We start from the raw sequence: 26,953 nt of genomic DNA on the forward strand, positions 1-26,953 counted from the left end.
ATATTAGGGGCAGTAGTTCGGTGGCTCTGGCTGACTGAATGATATGGGATATTAGGGGTAGTAGTCTGGTGGCTCTGGCTGACGAGATGATGTGAGATATTATAGTGAATGTGGCTATGCGGAGTGGGCGGGGCTGTACACTCAGCTTTATATATAGATATAATCATTATAATTTTTTATAACTAACCGTAGTTGGTTATTATGCCCGGGCAGCGCTGGGCTCTTCAGCTAGTTCCTTTATAAAAATGGCAAAAAGTTTACAGAATTGCTTTTTTGTCAGTGAGCTTTAAAACATGACCAAGGAACTGAAAGCCGGATCTGTGATATTTTTTGTGTGCAGCCATACCATATAATAAAACCATAATGAATTTCTGACATACAGTATAGAAAGTTTGCTGGACAGGAAGTTGAGCTACATAAATAGCTCTATCTGTCGGTTTCCTCTTTCTTTTCACAGCAGAATTAAGAAATGGTGCCGCTGCGATCTGTAACTTTTCGGATGGCTCTAGTTCTTTGGTTCTTGGGAGTTATATCTGCAGGTGAGTGCTTTCTATATGGATGGGAGGAGATTAAAAGTTGGGACTCTGCCGCTTACAAAGTTTTCAGATAATGTAGTGTTGCCAATATTTTACCTTAAGAATTCTGATTTTAGACTTTTAACATATTTTGTACTTTTGTTATCTTGGACAAAATAAAAATACATTTCATTTCATGGGCTTGGGCCAGAACCTGGAGCTAAGCAAATAACTCCTGGATTGGCAACCTTTGCTGAGTTCCTTCCACCAGTCCAGTATTGAAGCCATTATCTCGCTAGAACCTTTGCTGAATTTTAAGAAAATACTGATGTCATTGTAGTTTACCATTTGTCCTTCTAGGTTTTTTCTACTTTGTTTCTGTTGATATACGACATACAATTTTAAAAAGAAAAGTTCCACATTGTTCTATTTTATTTTCAATTTCTTATTTTTATTTTTTTTGTTGTAACCCTGAACCTGCCCCTAGCCCTACAGCTAACCCTAACACTACTTAAGATTGGAAAAAATGTGTAAAAGCATAACATTTATAATAATGTTAGTGAATTTTTTTTATTTAATGGGATTTTTTTTTAGATTTATTTTACAACAGATCTATGTTTCTCCTATCACAAAACTATTAAAGAGGCTGAGAAGCGTGCAGCACATGGAAAGTGTGCATGATTGAATACTCTCATGCTCAACTTCTGACATGTCAGCCTCTGCCTATACAAAGTGCAGTAGTCAAGATGAGATCGTCATTGCTGCTGCGCTCTGCATAGGCGGCAACCAAACCGACAAAGTTCACTTCGTGATACTGAGAGCTTTCTCATCTCATTGACTGCCTATGCAGAGCACAGCCCCATTGTGTGCTCTACAAAGGAACTGATAGCGGCTTCCAAAATAAGGAATAACCCAGATATCCAGGACATTAATGTACGGGAGAGAGAGTTCAAGTTGTCTCTATTTGCGGATGATATTCTCCTCACTCTCACCAACCCACACATTTCCCTCCCAAATCTCCACTCTACCTTGACAGAATATGGACTACTCTCAGGGTACATGAAATTAAAACAGTGGGGAATAAAAATAATATTCCAAAATAAACAATTTTTTGAAATAATTAAATATATAATAAAAATTATGCCAAAAAACCCTCTGTAAAAATTGGATGGCAGACCATCCGGTGAAAAAACCACTGTATACTCTGGGTATGGTGGAAGATGAAACCGGGCAGGGTATAGAAATAAAAGAAAATATGATGTGTGTAATATATAATATAAAAAAAACACAGAATAAAATAATCAAAAAATGGCCTTTATTAAAATATAAAACAACAATAGGTGCACACTTAGAATAACTAAAAAAGGCACCCCAAATGTATACATGGTATTATAAATACAGTGGGGCAAAAAAGTATTTAGTCAGTCAGCAATAGTGCAAGTTCCACCACTTAAAAAGATGAGAGGCGTCTGTAATTTACATCATAGGTAGACCTCAACTATGGGAGACAAACTGAGAAAAAAAAATCCAGAAAATCACATTGTCTGTAGTGTTGAGCATTCCGATACCGCAAGTATTGGGTATCGGCCGATACTTGCTGTATCGGAATTCCGATACCGACTTCCGATATTTTTTCAATATCGGAATTCGGCATCGGAATCGGAAGTTCAAAGTTGATTGACAGACTGACGTCATCATGATGCGCGGTGTGTGCGCATCATGATGCGCCGTCATTTCGGGCCTTCCGGGGGTCTCTGCCGGCCTGCCGGGGGGCTGTGCCGGCCTGCCGGGGGGCTGTGTGGACTGCCCGGGGTCTGTACCGGCCTGCCGGGGGGCTGTGCCGGCCTGCCGGTGGTCTGTGCACCCTGTGGGGGTCTGTACCGGCCTGCCGGGGGGCTGTGCCGGCCTGCCGGTGGTCTGTGCACCCTGTGGGGGTCTGTACCGGCCTGCCGGGGGGCTGTGCCGGCCTGCCGGTGGTCTGTGCACCCTGTGGGGGTCTGTACCGGCCTGCCGGGGGGCTGTGCCGGCCTGCCGGGGGGGCTGTGCTGATGTCCGGGGGTCTGTGCAAGCATCGTCCGATGGGACTACAAGTCCCATCGGGCGATGCCTGCTACCATGACAGTGATTGACACATTAGCCAATGATGGGACAGTAGTAGTCCCATCATCCGGCTAATGTGTTAAATGTTAAAAAAAAAAAAAAAAAATACTACATACATACTACATGCATGCTACATACATACTACATGCTACATACATACTACATATATACTACATACATACTACATACATGCTACATACATACTGCATGCTACATACATACTACATACATACTACATACATACTACATGCATGCTACATACATACTACATGCATGCTACATACATACTACATGCATGCTACATACATACTACATGCTACATACATACCACATACATACTACATACATACTACATGCATGCTACATACATACTACATGCATGCTACATACTACATACATACTACATACATGCTACATACTACATACATACTACATGCATGCTACATACATACTACATGCATGCTACATACATACTACATGCCACATACATACCACATACATACTACATACATACTACATACATACTACATGCATGCTACATACATACTACATGCTACATACATACCACATACATACTACATACATGCTACATATATACTACATGCATGCTACATACATACTACATATATACTACATGCATGCTACATACATACTACATGCTACATGCATGCTACATACATACTACATACATACTACATACATACCACATATATACTACATACATACAATACATTCATACAATACATACATAGACATACAGTACATATAACATAGAGTAACATACTTACCAATACTTGTCACATTGTTCCCCGAAGCCATTGTCTTTTCCGGAATAAATATTAACATAACAAACCACAAAAATACTCACCCACGATCCGAAGCAGTCCACGAGTGTGTCCCACGACGATCTTGGGTAGAGAACGGCAGCATCAGATGATGCTGCCGTTCTCTACGGGCTGCAGGAATCCAATGACGGAAGGTAGGTATCCTTCCGCACTGTATTCCTCCGCCACTTAAAAAAAAAAAAGTCCCTAGTCTCACTTTATGCCATTGCTGCGTGGGAAATTCCCACACAGCAATGGCATAAAGTGAGACTAGGGACTTTTTTTTTTTTTTAAGTGGCGGAGGAATACAGTGCGGAAGGATACCTACCTTCCGTCATTGGATTCCTGCAGCCCGTAGAGAACGGCAGCAACAGCTGATGCTGCAGTTCTCTACCCAAGATCGTCGTGGGACACACTCGTGGACTGCTTCGGATCGTGGGTGAGTATTTTTGTGGTTTGTTATGTTAATATTTATTCCGGAAAAGACAATGGCTTCGGGGAACAATGTGACAAGTATTGGTAAGTATGTTACTCTATGTTATATGTACTGTATGTCTATGTATGTATTGTATGAATGTATTGTATGTATGTAGTATATATGTGGTATGTATGTAGCATGTAGTATGTATGTAGTATGTATGTAGCATGCATGTAGCATGCAGTATGTATGTAGCATGCATGTAGTATATATGTAGTATGTATGTAGCATGTAGTATGTATGTAGCATGCATGTAGTATATATGTAGTATGTATGTAGTATGTATGTAGCATGCAGTATGTATGTAGCATGCATGTAGTATATATGTAGTATGTATGTGGTATGTATGTAGCATGTAGTATGTATGTAGCATGCATGTAGCATGCAGTATGTATGTAGCATGCATGTAGTATATATGTAGTATGTATGTGGTATGTATGTAGCATGTAGTATGTACGTAGCATGCATGTAGTATGTATGTAGCATGCATGTAGTATATATGTAGTATGTATGTAGCATGTAGTATGTAGCATGCATGTAGTACATATGTAGTATGTATGTAGCATGTAGTATGTATGTAGCATGCATGTAGTATATATGTAGTATGTATGTAGCATGTAGTATGTATGTAGCATGCATGTATGTATGTAGCATGCATGTAGTATGTATATGGTATGTATGTAGCATGTAGTATGTATGTAGCATGCATGTAGTATATATGTGTTATGTATGTGGTATGTATGTAGCATGCATGTAGCATGCATGTAGTATGTATGTAGTATGTATGTAGTATATATGTAGTATATATGTAGCATGTAGTATGTATGTAGCATGCATGTAGTATATATGTAGTATGTATGTAGCATGTAGTATGTATGTTGCATGCATGTAGTATATATGTAGTATGTAGCATGTAGTATGTATGTAGCATGCATGTAGTATATATGTAGTATGTAGCATGTATGTAGCATGCATGTAGTATATGTGTTATGTATGTAGCATGCATGTAGCATGCATGTAGTATGTATGTAGTATATATGTGGTATGTATGTAGCATGCAGTATGTATGTAGCATGCATGTAGTATATATGTAGTATGTATGTTGCATGTAGTATTTATGTAGTATGAATGTAGCATGTATGTAGTATGTAGTATGAATGTAGCATGTATGTAGTATGCATGTTGTATGTATGTAGCATGTAATTTTTTTTTTTTTTTTACATTCAACACATTAGCCGGATGATGGGACTACTACTGTCCCATCATTGGCTAATGTGTCAATCACTGTCATGGTAGCAGGCATCGCCCGATGGGACTTGTAGTCCCATCGGACGATGCCTGCACAGACCCCCGGAGCCTGCACAGCCCCCCGGCAGGCCGGCACAGCCCCCCGGCAGGCCGGCACAGCCCCCCGGAGCCTGCACAGCCCCCCGGCAGGCCGGCACAGCCCCCCGGCAGGCCGGCACAGCCCCCCGGAGCCTGCACAGACCACCGGCAGGCCGGCACAGACCACCGGAGCCTGCACAGACCCCCTGGCAGGCCGGCACAGCCCCCCGAAAGGCCCGTACAGACCCCAGAGAGGCTGTACAAGGGCAGGAAAGGGTTTTTCTTATTCCGATACCGGAAGTCCCATAGACTTGAATGGGACTTCCGGTATCGGAATCGGCGATACCGATACTTTTTTTAAAGATCGGCCGATACCATCCGATACGATACTTTGAAGTATCGGACGGTATCGCTCAACTCTAATTGTCTGTTTTTTTTTTCATTTTATTTGCATATTATGGTGGAAAATAAGTATTTGGTCAGAAACAAAATTTCATCTCAATACTTTGTGATATATCCTTTGTTGGCAATGACAGGTCAAACGTTTTCTGTAAGTCTTCACAAGGTTGCCACACACTGTTGTTGGTATGTTGGCCCATTCCTCCATGCAGATCTCCTCTAGAGCAGTGATGTTTTTGGCTTTTCGCTTGGCAACACGGACTTTCAACTCCCTCCAAAGGTTTTCTATAGGGTTGAGATCTGGAGACTGGCTAGGCCACTCCAGGACCTTGAAATGCTTCTTACGAAGCCACTCCTTCGTTGCCCTGGCGGTGTGCTTTGGATCATTGTCATGTTGAAAGACCCAGCCACGTTTCATCTGCAATGCCCTTGCTGATGGAAGGAGGTTTGCACTCAAAATCTCACGATACATGGCCCCATTCATTCTTTCATGTACCCGGATCAGTCGTCCTGACCCCTTTGCAGAGAAACAGCCCCAAAGCATGATGTTTCCACCACCATGCTTTACAGTAGGTATGGTGTTTGATGGATGCAACTCAGTATTCTTTTTCCTCCAAACACGACAAGTTGTGTTTCTACCAAACAGTTCCAGTTTGGTTTCATCAGACCATAGGACATTCTCCCAAAACTCCTCTGGATCATCCAAATGCTCTCTAGCAAACTTCAGACGGGCCCGGACATGTACAGGCTTAAGCAGTGGGACACGTCTGGCACTGCAGGATCTGAGTCCATGGTGGCGTAGTGTGTTACTTATGGTAGGCCTTGTTACATTGGTCCCAGCTCTCTGCAGTTCATTCACTAGGTCCCCCCTCCCAATTAACTTACCGTGCGCAATGGTGGACGCCCTGAGATCAAAGTTTAAATTTGTATGGAAGGACACCAAAATTAAATATTTGGTTATCTTCCTGACTGGCTCTTACGACTCCCTTTATAGACCAAATTTCCTGGCCTTCTTTCAAGAGATTAAAGGGAATCTGTCACCCCTTTTTTGAGATATCATATAATGATATCATTCAATTGTGTGTCACATAAGGATTCATGCATAAATACCTATTTTATATTGGTTCAGATGTTTGTAAACTGCCGCTGTCCGGTCCGCTGGGCGGGGCTTCTTCAACTGCTCCCCCCTCCCTGTCTTGCTCTACGCATTTCTTCTTGTGTAGAGCAAGACAGGGAGGGGGGAGCAGTTGAATAAGCCCCGCCCAGCGGACCGGACAGCGGCAGTTTACATACATCTGAACCGATATAAAAAAGGTATTTATGCATGAAAGGTGCGGGGTCAGTGGGAAGCAAAAGTACTAAGAGAATCCTTATGTGACACACAATTGAATGATATCATTATATAATATCTCAAAAAAGGGCTGACAGATTCCCTTGAGCGGATTACTATCTAGATGGTCTAAACTTCCTCTCTCTCTTTTTGGTAGAGCAAATTTGATAAAGATGTTTATTATACGTAAGTTCTTATACATGGTGGAAGTTTTGCCGGTTCCGATCGCACGAGCGGTGTTGAGGAGGTTTCAGACCGTGCTTCTAAATATTTTTGGGAGTCAGAGATGACTTTGTATAGCTAAATTAGTCCTCACATCTCCAAAAAACGCAGGGGGTGTATTGCTTTTCCAGACATATTAGTCTGGAAAAGTCTGGAGATATTACTTGGCCGTGCACCTTAGAAGGATACCAGCTTGGGACTCCTTGCAGGCTTAGAGCAAATGGGTAGAAATCAAGAAACTTTGGATGTCTCCAGTGCATCCCAATTCATTGCTATGGGGAGATGGGAGTACATGACCCTCAGTCAGTAGCGTAGCTACCGGGGGGGCAGAGGGGGCGGTGGCCCCGCACTCTCAGGGGGCCACCCGGCGCTACGCTACAGATGCATTTTGCGGCAGAGCAGGGATAATCAATCCCTCCTCTGCTGTCCGGCCGCTATGGGCCCCTGAGCAGGCAGGGGGCCCGGTGCCGGCAGTGGGCCCCCGCCCGTCATCGCAGGGTCAGCGGTGTCGGCTACATGCCGACACCGCTGACCGCATTGATGACAGAAGGAGCGAGCGCTGCTTCTCTCATCATCCCCCTGTCAGCGTCTGACGTCACCGACGCCGACACTGACAGGGGGTGCGATGACGTCAGTACCCGGCGCCTGCAGTCGGAGATTAGCGGCATCAGCGCAGGAACCAGGAGGAAGAGAGGTGAGTATTTAGTTTATGGGGGGGTGCATTATCCTACAGAGGATGGCTATGGGGGTGCATATGCATAGGGTAGCTATGGGAGTGCATATACAGAGGATGGCTATGGGAGTGAATACAGAGGGTGACTATGGGGGTGCATATACAGAGGATGGCTATGGGGGGTGCATATACAGAGGATGGCTATGGGGGTGCATATACAGAGGGTGGCTATGGGGGTGCATATACAGAGGGTGGCTATGGGGGTGCATATACAGAGGGTGGCTATGGGGGTGCATATAAAGAAGGTGGCTATGGGGGTGCATATACAGAGGGTGGCTATGGGGTGTATATACAGAGGGTGGCTATGGGGGTGCATATACAGAGGGTGGCTATGGGGGTGCATATACAGAGGGTGGCTGTGGGGGTGCATATACAGAGGATAGCTATGGGGTGCATATAAAGAAGGTGGCTATAAGGGTACATATAGAGGGTGGCTATGGGGTTGCATATACAGAGGGTAGCTATGGGGGTGCATATACAGTGGATGGCTATGGGGGTGCAATACAGAGGGTGGTTATGGGGGTGCATATACAGAGGATGGCTATGGGGGTGCATATACAGAGGATGGCTATGGGGGGTGCATATACAGAGGATGGCTATGGGGGGTGCATATACAGAGGATGGCTATGGGGGGTGCATATACAGAAGGTGGCTATGGGGGTGCTTATACAGAGGGTGGCTATGGGGGTGCATATACAGAGGGTGGCTATGGGGGTGCATATACAGAGGGTGGTTATGGGGGTGCATATACAGAGGATGGCTATGGGGGGTGCATATACAGAGGATGGCTATGGGGGGTGCATATACAGAGGATGGCTATTGGAGTGCATATACAGAGGATGGCTATTGGAGTGCATATACAGAGGGTGGCTATGGGGATGCATATACAGAGGGTGGCTATGGGGGTGCATATACAGAGGGTGGCTATGGGGATGCATATACAGAGGGTGGCTATGGGGGTGCATATACAGAGGGTGGCTATGGGGGTGTATTTACAGAGGGTGGCTATGGGGGTGCATATACAGAGGGTGGCTATGGGGGAGCATATACAGAGGATGGCTATGGGGGTGCATATACAGAGGATGGCTATGGGGGTGCAATACAGAGGGTGGTTATGTGGGTGCATATACAGAGGATGGCTATGGGTGGTGCATATACAGAGGATCGCTATGGCGGTGCATATACAGAGGATGGCTATGGGGGTGCATATTCAGAAGGTGGCTATGGGGGTGCATATACAGAGGGTGGATATGGGGGTGCATATACTAGAGGATGGCTATGAGGGTGCATATACAGAGGGTGGATATGGGGGTGCATATACAGAGGGTGGATATGGGGGAGCATATACAGAGGGTGGCTATGGGGGTGCATATACAGAGGATGGCTATGGGGGTGCATATACAGAGGGTGGCTATGGGGGTGCAATACAGAGGGTGGTTATGTGGGTGCATATACAGAGGATGGCTATGGGTGGTGCATATACAGAGGATCGCTATGGCGGTGCATATACAGAGGATGGCTATGGGGGTGCATATTCAGAAGGTGGCTATGGGGGTGCATATACAGAGGGTGGATATGGGGGTGCATATACTAGAGGATGGCTATGAGGGTGCATATACAGAGGGTGGATATGGGGGTGCATATACAGAGGGTGGCTATGGGGGTACATTATACTACAGAGGGTGGCTATGGGGGTACATTATACTACAGAGGGTGGCTATGGGGGTGCATTATACTACAGAGGGTGGCTATGGGGGTGCATTACATTATAGAGGCTGCCTATGGGGGTGCATTACACTACAAAGGCTGTCTATGGGGAGTGCATTACATTACAGAGGCTGGCTATGTGGAATTCATTATACTATAGAACCTGCCTATGGGGAGTGCATTATACAATATAGAGTTAAAAAAAAAAAAAAAAAGCATTATTACGTTCTAGGGGACAAAATGTGGGCACTGTTTTATAGGGCACTTGCACCCGGCCTTAGTATTTTCTAGAGGGTTGCTTTAAAATTTAGAGGTCACATAGGGCCACCCAGCAGGTGCATTAATAGGGTCACACATGACAGCAGCGGATCAGCATTGGGGCATCAGCAGGATGAGGAGTTTGTGTAGGTTGGGGATAGTCCGGTTTTGGACACTGCTGAAAATGTGAGAAGTGAAACGTCTTTGTTGTATTCTCTGTAGCCGAGTCCTGGCTGGAGAAGTTGTCATGTCGGTCTGGGCCAGATGGAAAAGATGTGAAAAGTGAACGGTTCCTTCAGAAAGAACGTCAGCGGTAGGTCATATCTGTAGCTGTGCTGTGATCTCTTATACAGTATGTTCTGTAGGACAGGTATCTACCACTGACCATATGGCGGTAATATCAATGTTGATCTTTATATAGCAATTATTTTCAGTAACAGCGCGGTCATCTGCTGAGGTTCTCCTCCACTTTTAAGGTGCGTCACCCAGTTATAATCAAGGTTACCTGGTTAGGGGCCCACTCGGAAGTTTCGCCCCCCGCCCTGAACCAAAACCCTGGCTATGCCTCTGCCCTCAGTGCCTCTGCTGGGCTCTATGGCATTTACAATGAAAATTTGGAGGATAAGCAGCAGGGCCTTTCCATTGATCTCCTCCAGATCCCCTATGATCTCCTTCCTTTTTACACCCTATATACCTGATAGTCACGGATCCATACATTCCTCAACCAAGAATCTGCAAAAACCCTAGTCCATGCCCTCATCATCTCCCGCCTTGACTACTGCAACCTCCTGCTCTGTGGCCTCCCCTCTAACACTCTCGCACCCCTCCAATCTATTCTTAACTCTGCTGCCCGACTAATCCACCTGTCCCCCCGCTATTCCCCGGCCTCTCGCCTCTGTCAATCCCTGCACTGGCTCCCCATTACCCAAAGACTCCACTTCAAAACCCTAACCATGACATACAAAGCCATCCACAACCTGAGTCCTCCGTACATCTGTGACCTAGTCTCCCGGTACTTACCTGCACGAAACCTCCGATCCTCACAAGATCTCCTTCTGTACTCCCCTCTTATCTCCTCTTCCCACAATCGCATACAAGATTTCTCCCACGCATCACCCCTATTCTGGAACTCTCTACCACAACATATCAGACTCTCGCCTACCATGGAAACCTTCAAAAAGAACCTGAAGACCCACCTCTTCCGACAAGCCTACAACCTGCAGTAACCACCGATCCACCAAACCGCTGCACGACCAGCTCTGCCCTCGCCTACTGTATCCTCACCCATCCCTTGTAGATTGTGAGCCCTCGCGGGCAGGATCCTCTCTCATCCTGTACCAGTCGTGACTTGTATTGTTTAAGATTACTGTACTTGTATGTATTATGTATACCCCTCCTCACATGTAAATCGCCATGGAATAAATGGCGCTATAACAATAAATAATGATAATAATAATAGTCTTACTGCTGCTATGATGGAACCATGGCTTCAAGTACAATTATTTTATTACGCAGATATTGTAGACCTCTAACAGAAATATTCTTCCTTTCCAGACACTTAGAGAGCGGTTTAAACTCCCACTTAGGACCTATTTCTCATACTTGCAGATCCGCCACCTGGCCTTAGCTTTATATAAAACACAACGTTCTCTACCCCCAATCCCTTTGAGTGACTCTGTAAAGGGAATCCCTCTGCAGGGATGCACACAAAAATGGCTGCACACAAAAAATATCACATATCCCTCTGTTTGATCATGGACATTTATAATATACTGCTCACTTTGCCATCAGACCCCCCTCCTAAACATGCTTACATGATTAAGTGGGAGAGATACCTGGGGAGGGAACTTCCGCTTCCTGTCTGGCAGGTCATTTGGTCTAAGTCACCATGCATAATACAGAAGGAAAATCAGTACAAGATACTGACGCATTGGTATCATACGCCGGAAGTTTTACATAATGTTTACCCTGCCACGTCAAAAAGATGCTTGAAATGCCTGGGAAGCTGTGGGCTCATTGCCACATGTATTCTGGGATTGCCAGGCTATATCCTCGTTCTGGAAGAGGGTATGGGGGTTGATTTCTCAGGTGTTGGATGTAGAGATTCCTCTGGATCCTGTGACTTATTTGCTTAATGTTTTTTTTTTTAATTCGTTTATTGAACCTCAGGACACAAAGAATGTACAACATACACAATGGCTTATGATAACCAGTAGAGTTGAGCGAAACGGGTCGAAAAATTTCAAAAGTCGCCGACTTTTGGCAAAGTCGGGTTTCATGAAACGATACCCGACCCTAGGATGAGGTCGGCCACGAGGTCGGCGACTTACGCGCCAAAGTCGCATTTCAAAAGTTTGTTTTGTGCTCTTTTTCAGCCAATCAGGATCCACGGACACTGTGGGCAACGTGATGACATAGGCACGGGTCACCACCATCTTTCAGAAGGGCATGCAAGTGATTGGCTTGCTTTGGTGGGCGTCACAGGGGGTATAAAAGGGCGTGAACGCCGACCGCCATCTTACTTCTGCCGATCTTAGCATAGGGAGAGGTTGCTGCTGATTCTGTAGGGAGAGCGTTAGGCAGGGAAGAAGACAAAAAAACTGCTTCTGCTGCTAGCGATTGTGCCTGTACAACACACCAGTCACTGTGTGTGCAGTGCAAGGGGAGGCTATATTGTGGTGTATCAGTGGTGTTGGTTGTTGGGCTGCCTTCTAAGGCTTCCTGACAGCTGCATTGGTGTTTACCCACTGCTCTGCAAACTGCTTTTTTAAAAGCAATCCCAATTTTTTTTTTTTTGTCCTGCTGAGGTACTGAGCTGCAAACTGCTTTTTAAAAAGCAATCCCAATTTTTTTTTTTTGTCCTGCTGAGGTACTGAGCGTGCATTTTTTCACACCATACAGCGGTGTACGCTCCTCACACAGTACCGTGTAACAGCTGTTATCACAGCCACAGTGAAGCTATCTGTGTCACTCTGTGAGAATAAGTCGAGGACATGTTCCGTTCTTACAGACCTGCACTCTAGGGAGATTCCTATTCTGCCCAATTCTACATACACCTTGTAGTTTGTGATACACTAGCCAATTTCTGCCTGTGACATAGCGCTGTGATATTCAGTGGGCCTCACACAATCCAAAAGTGTCCAGTGTCCACAAATGTCTGCAGAAATTCAAAATCTCCCTTATCCTCTAGTCACTTTGGTCACAGCTGTGCCATCGAACCTGTGACATAGCGCTCAGATATTCAGTGGGCCTCACACAATCCAAAAGTGTGCAGTGTCCACAAGTGTCTGCAGAAATTCAAAATCTCCGTTATCCTCTAGTCACTTTGGTCACAGCTGTGCCATCGAGCCTGTGACATAGCGCTCAGATATTCAGTGGGCCTCACACAATCCAAAAGTGTCCAGTGTCCACAAGTGTGAGCAGAAATTCAAAATCTCCCTTATCCTCTAGTCACTTTGGTCACAGCTGTGCCATCGAGCCTGTGACATAGCGCTCAGATATTCAGTGGGCTCACACAATCCAAAAGTGTCCAGTGTCCACAAGTGTCTGCAGAAATTCAAAATCTCACTTATCCTCTAGTCACTTTGGTCACAGCTGTGCCATTGAGCCTGTGACATAGTGCTCAGATATTCAGTGGGCTCACACAATCCAAAAGTGTCCAGTGTCCACAAGTGTCTGCAGAAATTCAAAATCTCCGTTATCCTCTAGTCACTTTGGTCACAGCTGTGCCATCGAGCCTGTGACATAGCGCTCAGATATTCAGTGGGCTCACACAATCCAAAAGTGTCCAGTGTCCACAAGTGTCTGCAGAAATTCAAAATCTCCGTTATCCTCTAGTCACTTTGGTCACAGCTGTGCCATCGAGCCTGTGACATAGCGCTCAGATATTCAGTGGGCTCACACAATCCAAAAGTGTCCAGTGTCCACAAGTGTCTGCAGAAATTCAAAATCTCACTTATCCTCTAGTCACTTTGGTCACAGCTGTGCCATCGAGCCTGTGACATAGCGCTCAGATATTCAGTGGGACTCACACAATCCAAAAGTGTCCAGTGTCCACAAGTGTCTGCAGAAATTCAAAATCTCCGTTATCCTCTAGTCACTTTGGTCACAGCTGTGCCATTGAGCCTGTGACATAGTGCTCAGATATTCAGTGGGCTCACACAATCCAAAAGTGTCCAGTGTCCACAAGTGTCTGCAGAAATTCAAAATCTCCGTTATCCTCTAGTCAGTTTGGTCAAAGCTGTGCCATCGAGCCTGTGACATAGCGCTCAGATATTCAGTGGGCTCACACAATCCAAAAGTGTCCAGTGTCCACAAGTGTCTGCAGAAATTCAAAATCTCACTTATCCTCTAGTCACTTTGGTCACAGCTGTGCCATCGAGCCTGTGACATAGTGCTCAGATATTCAGTGGGCTCACACAATCCAAAAGTGTCCAGTGTCCACAAGTGTCTGCAGAAATTCAAAATCTCCCTTATCCTCTAGTCACTTTTGTCACAGCTGTGCCATCGAGCCTGTGACATAGTGCTCAGATATTCAGTGGGCTCACACAATCCAAAAGTGTCCAGTGTCCACAAGTGTCTGCAGAAATTCAAAATCTCCGTTATCCTCTAGTCACTTTGGTCACAGCTGTGCCATCGAGCCTGTGACATAGTGCTCAGATATTCAGTGGGCCTCACACAATCCAAAAGTGTCCAGTGTCCACAAGTGTCTGCAGAAATTCAAAATCTCACTAATCCTCTAGTCACTTTGGTCACAGCTGTGCCATCGAGCCTGTGACATAGTGCTCAGATATTCAGTGGGCCTCACACAATCCAAAAGTGTCCAGTGTCCACTAGTGTGAGCAGAAATTCAAAATCTCACTTATCCTCTAGTCACTTTGGTCACAGCTGTGCCATCGAGCCTGTGACATAGCGCTCAGATATTCAGTGGGCCTCACACAATCCAAAAGTGTCCAGTGTCCACTAGTGTGAGCAGAAATTCAAAATCTCACTTATCCTCTAGTCACTTTGGTCACAGCTGTGCCATCGAGCCTGTGACATAGCGCTCAGATATTCAGTGGGCCTCACACAATCCAAAAGTGTCCAGTGTCCACTAGTGTGAGCAGAAATTCAAAATCTCACTTATCCTCTAGTCACTTTGGTCACAGCTGTGCCATCGAGCCTGTGACATAGCGCTCAGATATTCAGTGGGCCTCACACAATCCAAAAGTGTCCAGTGTCCACAAGTGTCTGCAGAAATTCAAAATCTCCGTTATCCTCTAGTCACTTTGGTCACAGCTGTGCCATCGAGCCTGTGACATAGTGCTCAGATATTCAGTGGGCCTCACACAATCCAAAAGTGTCCAGTGTCCACTAGTGTGAGCAGAAATTCAATATCTCACTTATCCTCTAGTCACTTTAGTCACAGCTGTGGCATCGAGCCTGTGACATAGCGCTCAGATATTCAGTGGGCCTCACACAATCCAAAAGTGTCCAGTGTCCACTAGTGTGTGCAGAAATTCAAAATCTCACTTATCCTCTAGTCACTTTGGTCACAGCTGTGCCATCGAGCCTGTGACATAGCGCTCAGATATTCAGTCGGCTCACACAATCCAAAAGTGTCCAGTGTCCACAAGTGTCTGCAGAAATTCAAAATCTCCGTTATCCTCTAGTCACTTTTGTCACAGCTGTGCTATCGAGCCTGTGACATAGTGCTCAGATATTAAGTGGGCTCACACAATCCAAGTGTCCAGTGTCCACAAGTGTCTGCAGAAATTCAAAATCTCCCTTATCCTCTAGTCAGTTTTGTCACAGCTGTGCCATCGAGCCTGTGACATAGTGCTCAGATATTCAGTGGGCTCACACAATCCAAAAGTGTCCAGTGTCCACAAGTGTCTGCAGAAATTCAAAATCTCCGTTATCCTCTAGTCACTTTGGTCACAGCTGTGCCATCGAGCCTGTGACATAGCGCTCAGATATTCAGTGGGCTCACACAATCCAAAAGTGTCCAGTGTCCACAAGTGTCTGCAGAAATTCAAAATCTCCCCTGTCCTATAGACACCTTGTACCTTGTTTTACATTACTATATAGTTTGTTGGATTTTGTCTACATTTCTACCAAAAATGAGGAAGGCTGGTGGAAGAGGCCGTGGAATTGGGCGGGGGTTGGCAGCTGGTAATGATGGTGTTAGTGGTGGATCTGATGGTAGTGGCAAGAGCAAAATAGGACCGAATGCAGGAGGTGTTGAGCCTGCGTCATCGTCTGGCTCCATAAGGCTTCGAAGGCTTAGTTTTCTAAGAGTTGGCAAACCGCTTTTAAAGCCAGAGCATCAGGAAAAAGTTTTGTCTTACATTGCTGACTCAGCCTCCAGCTCTATCGCCTCCTCTTCTGAAGTTGTAAAAAGTAAAAGCACTGAGTCGTCATTGGAGGCTCATGTTCATGAACCACACCTTTCCTTGTGTCCTTCACCCCAACCAAGATTGAAGGATGACGCAGGCCATACTACTGATTACTCCATGGAGCTGTTTTCACATACCATGCCTGGATTATCAAGTGAAATGGTGAATTACCCAGGCCAAGATGAATCTGACATGGAGTGCACTGATGCACAGCCGCTGATGGATGATTCTGCTGGTACATTCACTCAGAGCACTACATTGTCCTCGCAGTGTACAGAGCCAGATTCTGACCCTGATGAGACTCAGGTGCCCCTTCCCGCACACTATACCACCATACACGGTGACACAGAGGAAGGTGCACATGACATAGAAGAGGAGGTGATGGATGACCCAGATTGGCATCCATTGGGGGAAGAGGGTGCTGCTTCCAATAGCTCAGATGAGGAGCATCCACAGCAGACATCGACATCGCAACAGCTGTTATCTGGCAGGCCCGGAGCACTCCAAAGACAGGTTCCAAAAATCAACAGAGTTGCTGGACAGCTTGTCCAGAGGGTCAAAAGATCACAGCGTGCTAGGCCGCAAAATGTCTGACAAAGTAGGAAGAGTGCAGTGTGGCACTTTTTTGAACAAAATCCTCATGATCAGGCCAAGGTTATCTGTAAGAAGTGCGCAAAGACCTTTAGCCGAGGGAAAAATCTGAAAAATTTGAATACCAGTTGCATGCTTAGACATTTAAACACCATGCACTTGCAAGCGTGGACACAACACCAAACCTCAAGTGCCACATGTGCAACTGATCACAACGAAGGTAGTCAGCAACGCTACATTGTTTCCCCCACTGTAAGTCCACCGGTTAGCACAGCAGCAAATGTTGAGGTGTCGTTGCAAGGCCACAGCAGTCAGGGAATCCCACTGTTATATCAACGAAAGACTGATTCTAAGCCATCAGAAAGAACAACTCCATCACCATCATCAACAGTCTCTCAGTCCGCCCTGTCCACCGCTACTTCCACCATATGCAGCTCTCAAGTCCAGCTCACCCTCCCAGACACTATGAGTAGGTCAAGAAAGTACTCTCTCATCCGCGTACACTGGGTTTGAACGCCCACATTGCCAAACTAATCTCGTTTGAGATGATGCCCTTTCGGTTGGTGGAAAGCGCAGCTTTCCGCGAACTCATGGCCTATGCAGTACCACGCTATGACCTACCCAGTCGCCACTTCTTCTCTCGCAAAGCCATCCCAGCCCTCCACCATCATGTGAAAGACCGCATTGTCCATGCACTCAAGCAGTCAGTGAGCGGAAAGGTGCACATCACAACTGATGCATGGTCCAGTCGGCATGGCCAGGGCCGTTATGTGTCCATCACTGCCAGAGGTTAATGTGGTGGATGCAGGGTCCACAGGGGACAGCGGTGGTGGGACAGTGCTGCCTAGCCCACGGTATAGGAAACAGTTGGCTGTAGGCGTTCGACCCTCCTCCTCCTCCAGAAGCGAAAGCTCGTCCACAGAGCGGTCGTACGAGCACTCCATCTGCAGCTGCCACTGTTGCACACGATGTGTCCCCCTATCGAGCAGCTAGTGGAAAGCGTCAGCAGGCTGTGTTGCAGATGATGTGTTTGGGCGACAAGACACACCGCCGAGGTGCTGGCCGAGTACCTGAAGCGACAAACTGAGTCATGGCTGAGCAGTGTACATCTTGAGGCAGGCAAGGTAGTTAGTGATAACGGCCGTAATTCTGTGGCAGCCATAGCCCTTTCAAAACTCAGCCATATACCTTGCTTGGCTCACACATTGAACCTGGTGGTGCAGTGCTTCCTCAAAAATTATCCGGAGTTAACAGCCCTGCTCCAGAAAGTGCGAAGACTGTGCGCGCACATTCGCCTGTACACTCCGTTCGTATGCAGAAGCTGCAGCGATTGCTCCACCTTCCCAACCACCGCCTCATTATCGACATTGCAACAAGGTGGAACTCCACCCTGCACATGGTGGAGCGGCTGTGCGAGCAGAGGCAGGCCATAATGCATTTGTGGGAGGATACACGGCCAGGCACTTTGAGAGCAGACATGGAGTTGACAGGTGTGCAGTGGTCGAAGCTGAAAGACCTCTGTAAAGTCCTTCAGTGTTTTGAGGAATGCACACGGCTGGTAAGCGCAGACGACGCCATCCTAAGCATGAGCATCCCACTTATGCGTCTGCTCATGCAAACTTTGATGCACCTTAAGGAGCAGGCGTCTGCAGCCAATGTTGATGAGGAGGAAGAGGAGGGAATCCTTGATGACATTCAGCCATTGTCTGCTCAGGGACCTCTCCTGGACGAGGTGGAGGAAGAAGAGGAGGAGGAGGATGATGGGGATGATTACTTAGGGGAGGATGCATCTCGTGGGGCAAGTGAAAATGTTGGCGTGGCAAGGTCTGGTACAGAGTTTGTGCGTGACTGGAGGGATGTGGATTTTCCAGAAAGTGCTCCTCCAACCAGCACTCGCAGTGCATCATTGACACCGGGAACATTGGCCCACATGTCAGATTATGCCTTGCAGATCCTAAAAAGGGACCCCCGCATTGCCAAAATGATGAACGATGACGACTACTGGTTGGCCAGCATCCTGGATCCACGCTATAAAGGCAAATTACAAAACATCATGCCACAGGACAACCTTGACCTAATATTGGCTAATAAACAAGCAACTCTGGTAAATCGGTTGCTTGAGGCATTCCCAGCACACAGCAGCGGTGATGGTTCTCACACGAGCCGTACGGGCCGGGGGCAGCTTGGCAGAGGTGTTCGTGGTGCACACAGCAGAAGTGGCGTTGGAGACAGGGGTTTCATGACAATGTTGTGGACTGATTTTTCAAGTACCGCTCACACAACTGGTAATACTGCATCGATGGAAAGTGACAGGAGACAGCAGTTGTCAACTATGGTTACAAACTACTTTTCCTCCCATATCGATGTTCTCCCGCACAGGTCATTCCCCTTTGACTATTGGGCCGCTAAACTGGACACCTGGCCTGAATTGGCACAATATGCCTTACAGGAGATCGCTTGCCCAGCTGCAAGTGTGCTATCGGAAAGAGTCTTCAGTGCAGCTGGATCAATCCTGACAGAAAAAAGGATCCGTCTGTCAACCCAAAATGTGGATGATCTAACCTTCATTAAAATGAACCATGCATGGGTTTCCAAGGATTTTGTCCCACCTTCCCCTGATGACACATAGGGTGACAGAAAAATGGCTTGCTTTGGTCCACCTCTTCCTGGGACTTGACCTATTTCACCTTTTGCATCAGCTGAATGTCTAACATCAACATATGCCATTTTCTAAAACTCCCTAACTGTGCTGCCTCCCCCCCCATGGCCGGGGTCACCACCTAGCGCACGACACCGTGCGAGTGTCGTTGCCCTGGACAGGTGGGTAGGCCGACTCTTGGGCGCGAGCACTGGCACAGGGTCCCTCATAGTGCAATCAAGTGTCTCTGACGGTGGTGGTGCACACCCGCCGTCAGACACACCGCCGTACTATGAGGGGCCCAGTGCCAGTACCGACGCCCACGAGTGGGCCCCCCTTGCTTGGGCAGGGCCCCAGCATTTGCAATCTTCACCTCTCCCTGCTCCTCCGCTGTGTAGTCTGGGCCGTCAAATCCATACTGTGCCTGACACCGTTTGAGCCTGCCTCCAGATGTATAGACATATATTTTGAATGTGTACGCTATCCATACATGTTATCCGGGGATACGGTACCCTTTCTAACCTTTGTGCAATCACGTGCAATCCATACTGGGCCTAACACCGTCTGAGCCTGCCTCCTGATGTATAGACATATATTTTGAATGTGTACGCTATCCATACATGTTATCCGGGGATACGGTACCCTTTCTAACCTTTGTGCAATCACGTGCAATCCATACTGGGCCTAACACCGTATGAGCCTGCCTCCTGATGTATAGACATATATTTTGAATGTGTACGCTATCCATACATGTTATCTGGGGATACAGTACCTTTTCTCACCTTTGTGCAATCACGTGTAATCCATACTGGGCGTGAGAACGGCTGGCGAGCTGTTAAGCGAGCTAGAGCACCTGTGGTTTGCACACGTAAGTTTTTCATTTTTTCAGGAATGACGGTTAGGCCTAATTCCGGAACTGCGGTTGACCTGCACTTACTGGGAAATCATTGTTCGCGGGTAATAATTGTAATCAGTGATCCCCATCACTAACGTTGTTCAGCGGGTTATCTGCACCTGTAAGCGACAAACGCTGGCCTTTTCAGTGTAGCGCACATGCAGCCACGCACATGTAAGGGCATGACACACCAGTTATTGGCCAGTATCATGTGCCAGAGCCTCACGTGTCCCTCTAGTAAGCCGGACTCGGACCGCGGGGCATGACGGAGTCTCGTTCGTTAACGGAATTAAGCTTGCAATGTGTGCATCTGTTCTGTAGCTGGCATGTTTGAGGTTTCCCAGGTGGAGTCGGATTTAACCGTAGGCTCCACTCCTGGTGGTGCCCTTCTGGACATTCCTTTAAGGTTCAGCTTTGCAACCATACTGCCCACGTAAAACAAACACTTTGCCTTCATGAACGCTGTTTGGAGGGTCATGACTCATGGGAATAACGCCGCCCAATCAGTTAACCTGCTAGAGAGATCGTTCGTTGCTCCCAAGCATGACATCACACTCCCTAGGAGGAAGGTAATGCCACTGTGACGACCGTACTCCTGGGGGCGACCCAAGTGCACTGATACCCAGCCACTGCTCGATGAATCTGCTGGTACATTGACCCAGACCACTACATTCCCCTCGCACGCTACACGGCCTGAATCTGACCCTGATGAAACTCAGGTTACCCTTCCCATATACAGTTCCATCTTACACGGTGACAAAGAGGAAGCTGTAGATGAAAGTGCAGGTTCGGCCCACCCGCCATCAGACACACCACCGTACTATCAGGGGCCCTGTGCCAGTGCCGTCGCCAACGAGTGGGCCCCCCCTGCTTGCTCAGGATCACAGCACTTGCAAAGTTGAAATACTGTGCAGTGAGATGGAAGATGGGGACGACGAGGAGTCCAGACTAGTACAGGGATTCCCTAGCGAGGAGACTTATTTGATTGTTTTCAATGTTGGGACAGCAATTTTTGGGGAGCACTATACTCTGGAGAATGATAGATGGGGCCCACCATACACTGGAACATTCCAAAGGTGGACATCAGACACTGGAGCAGCATTTACAGGGCCCATTATACACTAGAGCATTAGAAATGGGGCCCATTATGTTTGGAGCATTATTTGGGCCCATAAGACAGTGGAGCTTCATCCATGGGGACCAACATATACTGTAGCATTATGTGGAGCTCATCATATACTGTTTCAAACATTATATGGGACCAATGATTCTTTATGGAGAAATAGATGGGCCTCGTCATGAGATGTAAAAAGTGAAGTATTTTTCATTGTACTATACCGCTATTTCTCTGCCGTATCGGAGCATGATGAGTTGTGGTATGTATTAAAGGGGCGCTCTTTCGCCCAGGGCACATGAAAACCTGGAGCCAGCCCTACCCCCCCACAACTTTAGCCAAATAACCCCCATTTTTCAGTGCGTAACTTGTATTATGAAGTTAATTAAGGTTGACAAGCTTAAGTAAGAAGAATTGATGCTTTTGGCATTCAAATGGGCACTGTAGGTGTGTTTCCTGTCCTGCTCTCACTGCCGACTTTTATTCCCCATTGACTTACATTGGGTTTCTTGTTTCGGGACGACCCCGACTTTTCCCTATAATCGGCCGATCTTGCTCGACCCGACTTTTGGAAAAGTCGGGTTTCACGAAACGAAACTCGACCCTAAAAAACCAAAAGTCGCTCAACTCTAATAACCAGCATTATACATAGCACACATGTTTCCGTCCATTGTAAAATATAATGCAAAGAGATTGCACACTCTTATAAACTAGGTAGTATGTACATATCCTTCCAAGCCTACACAAAGGATAATTGCCTATACATTTTCCAGCATGTATATCAATCCAATTTCATAAGCCTTGTAATATCATTCAGAAATAAAATCTAACTAAAATTCCTAAACTACAACTACCACTACATCAACTGGTATCTACTATTTCCGCAGCCTGGTCTCCTATATCATATTATGTCACGTGTGATGTCTCAGCCTTCTAAAGTGAGGTCAGAGGAATTCCACCTCTCCCAAATCTTTTCAAATGTACCCAGGCATCCCCTATTTTGGTATAACGTGCGCTCATATGGAACAATCAAATTTAACAACTCGATCCAAAATCTAAGGTAAGGACATGAACCCCCCCATCCACCGCAATGCCAGCACCTTCCGCGCCATAAACAGCGTCTCGCGCAGGAAGACCCCAGCATAGCGATCCCAAGTCTCCTCCTCCCATACCCCAAACAAGCAGAGCAATGGCTCTAGAGGGTCAGGGGCCTGCACCAGGGATGTCAGTAGTGTCGTCACCTCTTTCCAGTAATGTAGGATAATGGGACACTGCCACACCATATGAATAAAATCAGCATCTGGCGAGTGACATCGCATACATTCTGATGATTGAAGCCGACCCATCCTAAAAAGTCGCACCGGAGTCAGATATGATTGATTTATTATACACAGTTGTATCATTCTGTTATTAATAGATGGTGATACTCCAGTCGGAGACTCTAGAATCTCCTCCCACTCCTCTTTTTGCGTATTAGGGATGAGTCGTTCCCACTTCCTCTCAGTAGAGCTTATGGCCGATTCTGCCCCTACTGACAGAGAGTATGAGACCCTGGGGACCCTGCGAATTAAGGATTCCTATCAGAGGTAAAGATGAAATAGTACGGTCCACACCCCTATCCCTCATATGCGATTGAAGAGCCGATCTCAACTGCAAATTATGAAAAAATTGAGATCTCGGAATATCATGTGTGGCCTGTAGTTGTTCAAAAGATTTTAAGATCCCTTGGTCATACAAGTCTCCCATTGAAGAGCCGCCATACTGAATCCAAAAAGCGGCGGATGGGTGACTCAGTAACCCCGGAAAATAGTTATTATTCCACAGGGGCATTTCAGCTATAAAACCTTTAAACCCAATAACGTTCTTGATTTGTCTCCATATTAATGGTGCCAGCCGGAGCAGGGGTAACAGACGTGGAACATTGGTTTTCTCCAACTCCAGGAAACCTAATGGGCAATCCGCTTGTGCAGCGTGGAGCAAGTGACTTTCAGAATTGGGGAGACAATTACCCGACATCCATTTACTTAAAGCTTTAGCCTGCCCAGCTAAGTAGAATAGGAAAAAATCTGGCAACGCCGCCCCGTCTCCCTTCTTTGGTCTTTGTAAAGTGGACAGTTTAAGTTTGGGCCTAGTTTTCCCCCATATAAAGGACGTGACCAGGGAATTGAGATTAACAAAAAAGGACTTGGGCACCGCTACCGCACTGTGCTGGAGCGAGTAGCTAAATTTAGGGAGTAATATCATTTTAATCAGGTTAATGCGTCCAGCCACAGATAATGGGAGCCTACTCCAGGATGCAAATTTAACTTTAACTAGTTCCAGCAATGGGTGGACATTAAGTTGTAGATCAAGCGTACTATTGTTAGATATGTGGATGCCCAAATATTTAAAACTAGATACAGTTGATAGCAGACTTCTCCCAATTTATATGTAAACCTGAATATTTACTGAATCTATCTATAAGGGATATCACCTGCGACAAAGTTTCTTCCACATCATTCAAGAATATCACCATATCATCAGCATATAGGCCTATGGTATCCACCCGACCTGCTATATCTATACCTCGGATGTTAGGGGAGGACCTTATACGTATTGCTAGTGCCTTAATCGAAAGGGTGAAGAGGGCCGGGGAAAGAGGGCAACCCTGACGGGTTCCCCTATGTAATGCGAAAGACTCAGATATAGAGTTATTTATTATAATACGGGCCTTGGGTTTCATATATAGTACTTTGATCTTTGTTATAAATTTATTGCCAAAGCCATACCTCTGCAAACATTCGGAGAGGAAAGGCCATTCAAGAGAGTCAAAAGCCTTGGCAGCATCTAACGATGCCAAAGCCCATCTGTTGTCTGGCATTAGGGAGCTATATTGGACTATTGACTGGACTCTTCTGATGTTAATAGAAGTACTTTTACCAGGCATTAAGCCCGTTTGATCAGGATGTATAAGGTTCAATATAATTGAATTCAGTCTAGTAGCTAGAATCTTGGTGAAAACTTTATAGTCCACATTCACTAACGAAATGGGACGATAGGATCCACATTCCAAAGGGTCCTTCCCCTCCTTCCTAATCACTATGATGTTAGCCTCATAAAAGGACTCAGGCATAGAATTCCCTTCCCAATTTCCCCGAAATACCTTCACCAAAAGTGGCGTCAATATATCCCGGTACTTCCGATATAATTCAATAGGGAACCCATCAGGTCCAGGGGCCTTCCCAGAAGCCATGTCTGTCATAGCATTTTCTATCTCCTCTGCAGTGAACACAGCGTCCATAAGGGCCCGCTGCTCAGGATCTAATTTGGGGAATGATAGATCTGACAAATAGTCAAGACACCCCAAAGTGTCAGAGTCACTTTTAGATTCCTATCGTGACCTGTAGTATTTCTGAAAACAGCCAAGAATCTCCTCGGTCGAAGACACCAATATACCATCGGCCCTACGAATCTGTAATATCGTGTTGGAGGTGTTATGTTGGCGCACCGTTAGGCCAAGAATTTGCCCGTCTGGTTCCCCAATTCAAAATAGCATTGACAGGTAAAGAATAGTTTACGTTTAGATTTAGTGTCCACATGCTGAGTATATAACCTCTGGGCAGCCAACCACTCACTCCTGTTCCCACTGGTTTGGTTAGATATATATGTAGCCTCTGAATCTTTCAGTCGTTGCTCCACCTCATCATTCTTTTCCGAGGTTACCCGCTTAATATAAGAGATCGTGGAGGAAAAACAGCCCCTCAGATATGCCTTAAGGGCATCCCAAAATAAATTAATATCTTGAGGTTCCAGGTGGGACTCGATGAAGCAATGCAACTGACCAATCATTCTGTCTGGAGGTCCCATCAATTTTAACCAGAAAGGATTCAACTTCCAAGCTATCCCATTGTTTACATGCCCATATTTGAGTTTAAGGATAACCGGACTATGGTCTGAGATCCCTCTACTTCCATGCTCTATATCAGCCACCCACATTGCCAGACCGCTAGAACCAAATATGTAGTCTATGCGTGATAGAGAGCGTTTAGTGGATGAGTGGCAAGTATATTCCCTTAGCTCAGGGTGACGCACCCTCCACAAATCCAACCACCCGCCATAAATAATGACAACGGGGTTGTATTCGGTGGAGAGGACCCTCCAGTCGCTCCATCATCCAACCTCAATTTATCAAGACAGTTGTTCATAACCATGTTAAAGTCTCCCATGCAAATAACATCAGCGTCTGGGTAATTAAGAGCAAAACTCATTGCCTTCTGTAGAATGGATATGCGAGCCGGGGGGAGGATTATAAATACATAAGGCCACATATTTCCTGGTGTTTATCAATGCACCCTCAGAGTCTCCCTAGTTTCCCATCTAACATCTTTATGTACCAACAGTGAGACCCCTCTCGAGTAGCTGGTGTGGAATGTATGGGCAGACCATTGTACCCAAGGCTTCTGCACGCAACGCGCTGTATCCCTAGTCAGGTGCATCTTCACCAAGGCCACAATGTGAGGGCGATAATGTCTGATCTGTGAGAAAACCTTGATCTTTTTTCGAGGAGTTTTTATACCCCTCACATTCCATGTCATACATATCATCTCCGACCCCATGTTTTACTCCGCTGAATATAATGCATAATATTACCCGGGCAAAATTTAGAGACATCACCTAGAGACTGAAATTGTTGTCGACTGCGATTAATACCTAAAAAATACAAAAAACCACAACGGAATAAAAACTAAGTGGAAAAAACAAACAACGCGGGAGCAGAGTCCTGTACTCCCATCACAAAGCAAACAAGGGGATACCATCACTGAGCCCAGTGTCCGGTATTGTTGGTAACTTGGACGCTTTCGAGTAGAGCTCCAATCAGTCGATTAATAGAAAAATACCAACTAGCCATAGATACGTTAGGATTCCATTGCAGCAGATCCTTTGTGAGACCGTAGCCACTCCGCCGCCTCCGCTGGATCTGTAAAAAATAAAGTAGAACCCTCGTGAACCACCCTGAGCCGGGCCGGGTAAATCATCGAGTACATAACATTCCTCTCCCGTAGATGTCTTTTGACCGCCGTAAACTGTGCCCGTTGTTTCTGGAGTTCCATAGAGAAGTCTGGGAAAATCAAAATCGTGGCATTGTTGAACTTGATAGGACTCTTATTTGCTTAATGTTCCCCCCGTGCCGATGAGAAAGGGCCCTACCAGGCTGCTCCTCCATATCCTAACATCGGCGAAGTGTCTAGTAGCCTCTTACTGGAAGAAAAGGTCGACTCCCTCCATGAAAAACTCAGGATGAAGATTAAAGAAATGTGACACATGGAGAATCTTACGGCCTGTATTAATAATCAACTTGATTTGTTTAATCGCATCTGGGCTCCATGGGATGATTATGTAACTAAGCTAACCAATTGATGTTACGTGCCTTCTTTCTTTCGTGTCCTTTCCCCCTTCCTGACTTTTT

The 26,953-nt window shown here is 46.2% G+C and overlaps 1 protein-coding gene and 1 long non-coding RNA gene across 4 annotated transcripts in view; one reads left to right on the forward strand and one right to left on the reverse strand.

The window, feature by feature from the left end:
- Nucleotides 1-421: 421 nt before the first annotated feature.
- The window catches only part of LOC141091519 (cell surface glycoprotein CD200 receptor 1-like), a 59,684-nt gene continuing 33,152 nt past the window's right edge, over nucleotides 422-26,953 (forward strand). For both annotated transcript variants that reach the window (XM_073577153.1, XM_073577154.1), the window contains exon 1: nucleotides 422-539. In XM_073577153.1, the coding sequence (XP_073433254.1) occupies nucleotides 470-539 (70 nt within the window). In that variant the 5' untranslated portion in view covers nucleotides 422-469. The remainder of the gene's footprint in view (nucleotides 540-26,953) is intronic.
- LOC141091521 (uncharacterized) overlaps nucleotides 22,399-26,953 on the reverse strand; it is a 69,029-nt gene continuing 64,474 nt past the window's right edge. Inside the window, exon 6 of one of the 2 annotated variants that reach the window (XR_012232535.1) lies at nucleotides 22,399-26,464. This is a non-coding gene — a long non-coding RNA (uncharacterized lncRNA). The remainder of the gene's footprint in view (nucleotides 26,465-26,953) is intronic. The other variant, XR_012232534.1, reaches the window with a different exon arrangement.

Source organism: Dendrobates tinctorius, unplaced genomic scaffold, assembly GCF_039654945.1.
Source record: "Dendrobates tinctorius isolate UK_male_01 unplaced genomic scaffold, ASM3965494v1 ptg000054l, whole genome shotgun sequence".
NCBI classification, from domain to species: Eukaryota; Metazoa; Chordata; class Amphibia; order Anura; family Dendrobatidae; genus Dendrobates; species Dendrobates tinctorius.